The sequence below is a fragment of the Pagrus pagrus genome (genome assembly GCF_965226575.1).
Source record: "Pagrus pagrus genome assembly, chromosome: 21".
NCBI lineage: Eukaryota > Metazoa > Chordata > Actinopteri > Spariformes > Sparidae > Pagrus > Pagrus pagrus.
This window is the reverse complement of record NC_140208.1, coordinates 9,176,915-9,186,191: the sequence shown is the minus strand read 5'-3', so window position 1 is coordinate 9,186,191 and position 9,277 is coordinate 9,176,915. Positions and strand designations below refer to the sequence as shown.

General features: G+C 39.7%; 1 protein-coding gene across 1 annotated transcript; it reads left to right on the top strand.

Moving 5' to 3' along the window:
• The first annotated feature begins 25 nt into the window (after positions 1-25).
• Positions 26-9,093, top strand: adam9b (ADAM metallopeptidase domain 9b). Its single transcript, XM_084343102.1, has 23 exons — positions 26-170; positions 323-539; positions 774-874; positions 959-1,038; positions 1,119-1,197; positions 1,285-1,361; positions 1,954-2,149; positions 2,271-2,333; positions 2,526-2,597; positions 2,714-2,883; positions 2,992-3,082; positions 4,003-4,133; positions 4,713-4,884; positions 5,320-5,409; positions 5,509-5,698; positions 5,928-6,036; positions 6,662-6,842; positions 6,981-7,067; positions 7,153-7,258; positions 7,952-8,093; positions 8,219-8,306; positions 8,435-8,472; positions 8,598-9,093. The coding sequence occupies exons 2-23, from the start codon at positions 473-475 to the stop codon at positions 8,722-8,724; spliced, it is 2,457 nt and encodes an 818-aa protein (XP_084199228.1). The 5' UTR covers positions 26-170; positions 323-472; the 3' UTR covers positions 8,725-9,093.
• The last annotated feature ends 184 nt before the right edge of the window (positions 9,094-9,277 follow it).

Sequence of the window (9,277 nt, the reverse complement as noted above, 5' to 3'; positions counted from 1 at the left end):
TTCTCAAAGTTTATAATGGCAGATCTGTTAGTTATGCCGAGATAACCTCGAAACAAAGCTCTTTTTTAATGGAAGACTTACTGTGTCTTCATATTTACAACGCCGATGAACTAAGGAATGAATGAGGACAGAAACTCACCCACCTGAAACAATTAATTAACGTCGGTAAGGTTAGTAAAGCTTGTTTAAGCGTCAATTAGGATAACATTTGCCATAACTAGCTAGTTACACCATAATCTTTAGTAAAGATTAACTGTCTGATAGATACCAATGCAAATATTGACTGCCTTGCCACTCCTCAATTTCAGTTTGTTGTCTTTAGGCTCTAACGCTCACCGGTTAGTTAGCCACACCCACCATGACGCACCTGAGCAGCAGCAGCAGGAGGAAGCAGGCACGGACCTTGAATTCATTAATGTCACATATACCCTAACCTTAATGGGGACATAATCCAGACACTATAACCAGGATCATGCTCAGAATATACATCCTCGTCGCTGTTTTCTTGCTGTGTTACGTTTCTGGGATTGACAACCAAGGTGAGGCACGGCTGATCCGGTTACCTGTTGTGTAGTCTGTCGATGGAGCAGGAAAAAACTGTTTGTTTTTGTATTATACCCGCCAACAACGATGATTTGACATTATGAGAGGGGTTTTTTTAACCATCAAGTCTGCTTTTGGTCTTTGATTGTTTGTTTTAGAGGGAGTTTAAGGCATCATTACTCCCAGAATACCTTAACAATACTTTCCCTGTGTGTTCACCTGTGTTTCAGACGTTTCCCATGGGCTTTCATTTAAACTCTCCAAGTACTCTATTGTAAATCCTCAAGTGATTCACAGATGGACAAGGAGCACCGACAGACAGTCAGAAGAGGTAGGTAAACCCCTGATTAAATGATCTTTTTTAACTAATATTATAATATGACAACATTTAAGGATACTTTCTTGTTTAATTCAGAAACATGGAGATGAGGAGTCAGTATCTTATGCACTCGACATAAACAACGCAAAGCACGTCCTTCATCTACAAAAGAACAGGTACCCACAGAGACATGACTGCAAGTCCTTTTAAATGCTTCAGATGAATTATCACATGTATTCTTTTCTCTTTTTTTCAGAGATTTTCTACACCCAAACTTTGTTCAGTATTCGCGTGATGCCACTGGTAACCACACATCATCATATCCAAAACCACATGTGCGTAAGCTGACACCTAGTCATTCTGGTTAGTTAGGATGGTGTAAATATCAACCCTTGAACTGGTTTTTACTTTTCTTCTCCCAGGGCCATTGCTATTACCACGGAGTGGTGGAGGGTCATGAGGATTCATTGGTAGCGCTCAGCACATGCTACGGCCTCAGGTTTGATGATCTCTCTTGTTTTTCCCACTTCCTCCTTTGAGTAAAATTTGAACTTTCATTTCATGTGACGATAACGATTTACGGGATTGTTTCGAAATATTTCAGTGCATCACAAACGGGCGGTTTTGCCATAGAGGAAGTCACTTTTCACCATTTTCTAAGAAAAAAATTGACAATTGTCAGCGATATAACCTATGTAATGATTGCTTGTATTACATTTGAGTGTTCCACTTTTTAATGCATTTGAAAGTGATAAAATAGATACCCCCCAAACACCAATATATGAATATAGTAATTAAGGCCCTTAATGTTGTGATTTTGCATACATTTGCCATATCGTTATATAACCATATATGAGTATGTGACACTGATGTCAGCCATATTACTAAAACACAAGTAGAGTCACAAATTAAAGCAATTTTCCGTCCCATCAAACATATGTTAGCCCATATAACATAGAAAATGTGTTGCGTTTACACTCGATCTTCATACTTTTGTTCCTCAGTACGTGCATTTGCATTTCGCACCCTGGATTTATTATTGACTGGACGAATTTCTCTAATTGTGTAGCGTCATGCATTCTTCTCTGTAGGGGTGTGATCATCCTTGGAAATGAGACCTATGGGCTTGATCCTGTGCCACAGTCTTCCACCAACGAGCACCTTCTGTACCTATTAAAGGACGTCCAATCTGACCCCGTCACCTGTGGGGTCGTCGATGAGGCTGCATCATCAACGCAAAGCCATGAACCCTTTGAGCCTAGCCAGTCACTCACTTCTCTGCTGCGGGTCCGGATGATCACTGCTTTCGCAAGAACTTGTGTTTATAGTGTGAACAGGTTTTAAAATGGATAGTGGCTGACGTTCTCAATGATTGCTCTCCCTTCTTTACTGTTTGCTATTTCAACAGAGGAAGCGCAATTTACCTCAAACCAGATATGTGGAGTTGGTGCTGGTAGTCGACAAGCTCAGGGTGAGTGAGTTCATCTGTTTATGAATTCACTCGTATAAGTGAGAGTGACTAGATGAGCACTTAAATCAAGCTCATTGTCTGAAATAGTAAGTAAGGAATGTGCTTTTTCTTTCTAGCGGTGCAGTGCTTTTCCTATGATGTACCATACGTATTAAGAAGTATGTTTGCTTATTGTGTTAATTGTTTTTATAGTACGATTTTAGGTCACAAAATGAGACGGCGATACGAGACGAAGTGGTGGATATGGCTAATCTACTGGACGGGGTGAGATTTTCAGTTGTTGGTAGAAGAACTTATGCCTAGTTTGAATTGATTCTGGTGTTTTGTCTTAGGGCTATGCTTCATAATCTTTTGTTTTTTTATTTTCTGTTCTATTCCAGTATTACAAGCAGCTTAATATCCGCGTAGTGCTGACGGGCCTGGAGATTTTTAAGGATAGCAATCCCTTTAGTGTGGAGGGCAATGCAGGAGACGTGCTGGGGAGGTTCGTTAAGTGGAGGAAGAATACTCTGTTACCAAGACACAGGCATGACATTGGTCAACTTCTTGTGTAAGTAATGTGTGTTCTTTAATTGAGTCATCTCATGAGAGTGAACTGAATTTTTTGGACACGTAGAGACAAATTTGTAACATTTCTCTTGGTGCAATTGTTTCTCAGGGGTCGGTCAGGGGCATACAGTGGTGGGGTGTTAGGTATGGCCTTTGTCGGATCGGTCTGCTCCACGACAACCTCTGGAGGAATCAACGTGGTCAGTTCAACTCCCTTTTAACTTCTAACACCAGCTGACACCATGGTGCTTTGGCAGCTTGAGCTTTTGTGCAGAATCTGATACTGTCTCCATTATTCATGGGAGGTTCTGTAAATGCAGCTCATTCTCAAAGGCTATAAATAACGCAGTAGTTAAACAGGTTAGACTTGAACACATTTTTAAAAAGCTGCATGACAAAGCAACTTTGTTTGACTTATTAGGTTCCTGACATTCTTTTGCATTGTGATGTAACATGGTGTTTAAATTTCCTTTAAAGTCACACTGTAAAGAAATATAAAAAAATTTTCTATGTTGGCTTGGGAATTTATGTAAAAAAAAAAAAAGAAATATTGATATTTTAGAATTTTTAAATGTCACAAATGAATCATTTTTACGGAAGCCCTAAAGGGCCATGCATTCATACATTTTATTTCCTCCGTTTTCCCGTGATAACGAGTTAATTTCATTTGTTTTCTCGAGATGTCGAGTTATTATCTCGAAATAACAACTGCCGTTTTCCCGAGATAACGGGATAATTTTCTCGAGATCTCTAGATAAGAAACTTTGTTTTCCCGAGATAACGATATAATTAATTCGAGATCTCGAGATAATGACTGTGATATGATAGGCCTGAGATTATGGAGACGCCCGGGACCTCGTAGCTGGTCAGCTATGTAGTTAACGACGACATCAGGCTCACTTAGATTGCGCCGCCGATATAGCGGAAGCCTTGCTAACCGTCTTTTTAGATTACGCACACTAATGTGTATATTATCTGTAATGGCAATGCATAATGCTATTTCAGCTTTTTTTTTTGCTAATATTGATCAATAACATTCATTTCCAATTCAGGATAATAAATTAAAGTATATAAACCATTGAGAATGTAAGTCCTGAATGTTCTGGGTGTGTTTTGACAGTTCAGTGGCGACGGTGTGGCTTATGTCTCCACCATAGTGGCCCATGAGATGGGCCACAACCTGGGCATGAATCACGACCGTACGGGCTGCAGTTGTGGAGGAGAAACCTGCATCATGGCAGGGGCTGCTAGGTAACACATCTTCCACAAAATATTTCTCAACCCTTTGACATGAAATTAAATATATATACTGTATATAATATGCTGTATATGGTGTATTCTGTGCCTAAGTGGAGCTATAGTGTCTTATACATGCTGTTTTCCTTCCCTGAAAAAAAGAATATACTACATTAAAACTAGAAAATAGAACTTCTGTTGTTTTCATGTTTTCCCATTCCCCAGTATACCCATGGTGTATTTAATTACTGCTTCTGTATGATTTAGTCTGTTTCGATGCCAGTTTATATTGTTCAGAAAAGTTCAGTTGCATATCAGTCCATTTATCAAGAGATTATAGGAAGCAAATCTTTTACATTTTTTCACTCTCCCTATCAGGGTTTAACAATATAGCTTAATGATATATATCAATATCTTCACTTTGTGCTGATATTGTTTGGTCCAAAGCACTTGATGTACTGAAAGATTTTTTTTTTCAACCATCTTTTGGGACTTGGTGGCTCCTTACTTAAGTAATATAACTTATTTTGACAACCAAACAATGTCATGTCCAAATAGATGTTACCACTAATGGATTATCCTGTCCCCTTTTAGTGGTTCCCCTACTTTCAGCAGCTGCAGTGCAAGCGACTTTGAGAGACTGATCGTCCGTGGAGGAGGCATGTGTCTGAATAACCAGCCATCCGCATCAGATGCGATTGGCAAAGCTGAATGTGGCAACGGCCGACTGGATGAAGGGGAGCAGTGTGATTGCGGCAAACCGGAGGTAGAGTAAAACTCACACACACACACGGAAAGATAGAGAACCAAACACTTCCCATTGACATGCATTGGAGAAGTATTTTTTTGGAAAACATAGTTTATCGTAATGTAACTGATGGTACAGTACAGACAGAAACGATGTAGAGGCTGAGTTGAAGAGGATTTATTTGTAATTTATTTCAATAGAAATGGTGAAAAGGTTGTGATACGGTGCAATACGAAAACAGACATTTCTCTGTAAATCAAGACAAACTTTTTGATATACCACAAATGTGTGCAGACACATTTTGCTGTCAGCTTCACAGGCCAAAGTGCACACACATCATGTTACAACATCATCTATCTTGGAATCAAAATATTCTAGTAATATATGTTCTTTGACGTGCTCTGTCTTTATAAAGTGTTGGTAATGGTTTTTCGTTTTTTCCCTTTCATGTAGGAATGCGATAATAACTGCTGTGATCCAGCCACCTGCAGATTCAAAGGCGGGGCCACCTGTGCTCAGGGGGGCTGCTGCAGCAACTGTCAGGTTAGCGTAATGTTGGGCTTAAGGCCGGAGTTGTGATGCTTATGAATGCGCTAAATCGACGTGAAAAATTTGACTTGTGTGTTATTGTTTTTGTTTCAGATCTTAGTTTCTGGAACACTATGCAGAAAGTCTGCCGACACCTGTGATCTTCCTGAGTTCTGTAATGGCAAGAATGCCTCCTGTCCCAATGACTTCTACATCATGGACGGCCTGCCCTGTGAAGACGCTTACTGCTTCGAGGGCCGATGCCAGACGTATGATTTCCAGTGCAGAGATCTATTTGCACCAGGTACATTCAATAAGGCGTGATACAAAGACGTCTGCAGCTAATTAAAGACCTAGAGGCTATTTATTTCAATCCATTTGTTTAACACTAACTCTGAATAATCCAGGCAATAAGATAGTACACCAGACATCAACATTCAAAGTCTACCAGGAGGCTGTGGTGACCTGGCTCAATATGATTTCACGTCTCTTGTCATTAATATTTTATCTTGGATATCATCTCTCTTTGGCAGATCCAGCAAGAAAGGCAGATGATATTTGTTTTGAGCATGCTAATACAAGGGGAAACCTATTTGGAAACTGTGGAAGAAACGGAAATGACTTTATCAAATGTACTGTAGCGTAAGTACTCTTTTTTTTTTTTTCAATCATTGACTTGGTTGGGTCCAATAACTTTGAAATGTAGTCAGCTACTGAATAATTAGTAATATAATTGATTGGATTATGTAAAAAAAAAACATGTAATCTAATCTGGATATTTTTGTATTACATTGAAAATATTGCACCTTATACCAAGAAAAGGATGCAGCCACTCAAAACAAATAGGGGGAAGCACATCACCAGAGTAATCGCTACCTGCTGCTAACTGTAGCTGCTGTTAGCTAGTTAGCTCAGTTAGTATTGCAGCTAGTGGTCCGGCAAAAACTGCAGCAGGATTGAAACGCCTAAATCACCACACAGATCACTTATTAGATGTATTTTGGGTACATTTAGCATATTCAGTAGAACTGGGCTCAGTTGACCCATGCAGGGACATCTGTAAAAGGAATATGTCTTGATATTGATGATCCTCTACGGGATTCTCTAAGGGAAGTTTGTTTTATCACAATTGTAGAAAACCTTCCAATTCAGTATACTTAAAAAGGTCATTTTATACAAAATGATCTGATGCAACTTTTTTTCCTCCAACAAATCACTCGTTAACAACTGTGGAAACTGACGGTGTTCTCTTGAACCTACACTGCAGGAACGCCAAGTGTGGAAAGGTGCAGTGTACTAACGTGGACCTCAGCACCATCCCTGACGGTGCCCAAGTCAGTATCCAAATGGTTCAAGGCTCAACTTGTGTTAATGCAGACTTCAACCTCGGCACAGATGTGACAGATCCTGCCTACGTTAACTCTGGAAGCCCCTGTGGTGAAGGAAAGGTAAGCAGACTTTACAGAGAAGGAATGTAACCAGGAACAAATGTGATGTACTTTCTTCCAGGAAATTACTGTCATCGCATAAGTGGAAATGATGGCTCATTTTGATTGCATCAGTAAGTTAAAAATCTTTTCTCTCAGACGTGCCTGGACTTTCAGTGTGTAAACGCCTCTGCACTGTTGCCCAAATTGGACTGTGATGCCCGGACCACCTGCTCCAACCGAGGGGTAATACGGCAATTCCTTTACTGTCTCTATTCATTTACCAGCCAACAATGACTCTGTCTGACTTTGCTGTTATGTTTCTTTCAAGGTATGTAATGACCAAGGGCACTGCCACTGTGACAATGGATGGGCCCCGCCTAGATGCAACAGGGCAGGGATGGGTGGCAGCATAGACAGCGGCCCTGCTCAGATAGGTGGGTTTGAATTGCTTTTACTTCTTCTTCTTCGTCTTCTTCCTCTTCTTTGTTGATTTGTACAGCACTTTTCTATGTCCATGAGTGCCTGACAAAGGCAGCAAAACAAAACTGATAAGTCGTAAAATCATCATGTTTACAACAGATTAAAGAACAAAACAGATAAAAACAAGAAGGCGGATTAAAAAAGAACAAAACAAGGAAAAAGATAAAAATTCTCAAGGCAAGTAAAATCAGGATAGGCTCACTGATAAAAATATATTTTAGGAAGAAATGCGTCACTAGATATGCGGTAATCTAATACCAGTTAGTGTGGCCTATAGTCGTCCTACATCAGGCTTCATATTACTCATATATTAGTCATTCTGTCTGTGGTCTCAGTGCTTCCTTATTATTGTAAACAAGTGGATGTGTGGGAAGGAATAAATCAGTTCAACCACGAACAAGATCACAGCAACTACACGACAACATGCTAAACTTTGTAAAGTATGTTTAAACCTGTTGAAAAAAACCCATTTGCCAGAGGAAAAACATAATTTTTGATCTGAAACACGTCCAGTTGCCTACAATACAGCGCTCAGAATCACTGATGTAATTGTGGGTAATCTGCTCAGAATAAATGTTGACTGTTTGGTGTTTGGAGTTAAATATTGTGTAACGCTCCTTATTCAAACATGACCTTTTCTACCTCAGACTACTCCCTCAGGAACGGCCTGTTGATCTTCTTCCTGTTAGTGGTTCCTCTTCTTGTCCTTCTCATCCTGGTGCTGCTCTACGTCTTCAGGAGAGACACCCTGGACCCGTGCCTGAAAGGCAGCCTCACCAAACGTCTCAAGTAAACATCACCTCACATTTATAGTCTACTGATGGATATGTCAAAGGCTCCAGTTGAAATGTTTTATGCATCTTAATGAAAAGATTATTGCATTTCAGAGTTTGTTTGTTTTTTTGCTTTGACAGGTCGCGTAATGCTCAAAATGCAAATGGACAATCAAACAGCAATGTTCAGACCACAACACAGCTGCCAGCACAGGTTCCCCCTGATACGGTACATATTTTAGATTATAGATTTTGCATCAGGAAAAGTTTTTATTACCTGAAAATGCTGTCACACAAAAGTAAAGACATAAATCAATAAGAAGAGGAATATAACTTGTTTTTTTCTCCTAATTCCAGGCTGGATATCCACCAGCTACCTCAGTTCCAATCTCTGGGTATGAACTCATTTTTAACTTTCGCTCAGTAGCCTACATATTGCCCTCACACCCAGATAAAAATTTGGGCGTTAAATGTACAAGCTAAACTGTATAACTGGTTTAACTGAATGTCTGTCTGTTAGCTTTAGGTATGGCGAACTGGATTACTGGAATGCGGAAGCACCAGCCGCCGCCCCTGCACAGTCAGCACCTCCGAGGCAGGGCCCCGGGGTACCCAAACCAATCCTGCCCAAGCAGCCACCAACCTGATTCTCCTTTTGTACCAAATATGTTTAATTGTATTGTGAATGTATGGAGTTTACTACAGGTCAACACTGTATGAAGAGACTATTTTAAAACACTGTGATGATAATCGACTTACTGTTACTTGTTGCCAGCACCTTTTACAGTCGGTTGTAGCGACATGGTGGTGGGTGACGCTGGTGGACGTGTGAATATTTTTTGGGAGAATGTATTTTATTATATTCCTGTTAATTACTAATTGGATATCCATGTGCATATAATACTTTAAAAATCAACAAATCTTTTATATTTTATACTGCTGTGAATCATTTTCCAAATATTTAAAAAGAACTCACTTTGATTTAAGGAATTGTAATAAAAACATGTATCAGGTGATGGATTTCAAGCTTTTTTTTACTGTAAGATAGTTTTCTTAAAACATTCTGTACTATCAGCATTTATTGTTGCTTGGCAACAAGTACCTATTAGCCCTCATGTACGGAAGCCCTAAAGGGCCATGCATTCATACATTTTATTTCGTCATTAACTACATAGCTACGAGGTCCTGGGCGTCTCCATA

Excerpts from the sequence above, each read along its gene's own strand:
- adam9b (XM_084343102.1), top strand. The coding sequence starts at position 473 with ATGCTCAGAATATACATCCTCGTCGCTGTTTTCTTGCTGTGTTACGTT. Across the intron at positions 1,198-1,284 it reads CATCATATCCAAAACCACAT|GGCCATTGCTATTACCACGG; the intron begins GTGCGTAAGCTG and ends TTCTTCTCCCAG. Across the intron at positions 2,884-2,991 it reads GACATTGGTCAACTTCTTGT|GGGTCGGTCAGGGGCATACA; the intron begins GTAAGTAATGTG and ends ATTGTTTCTCAG.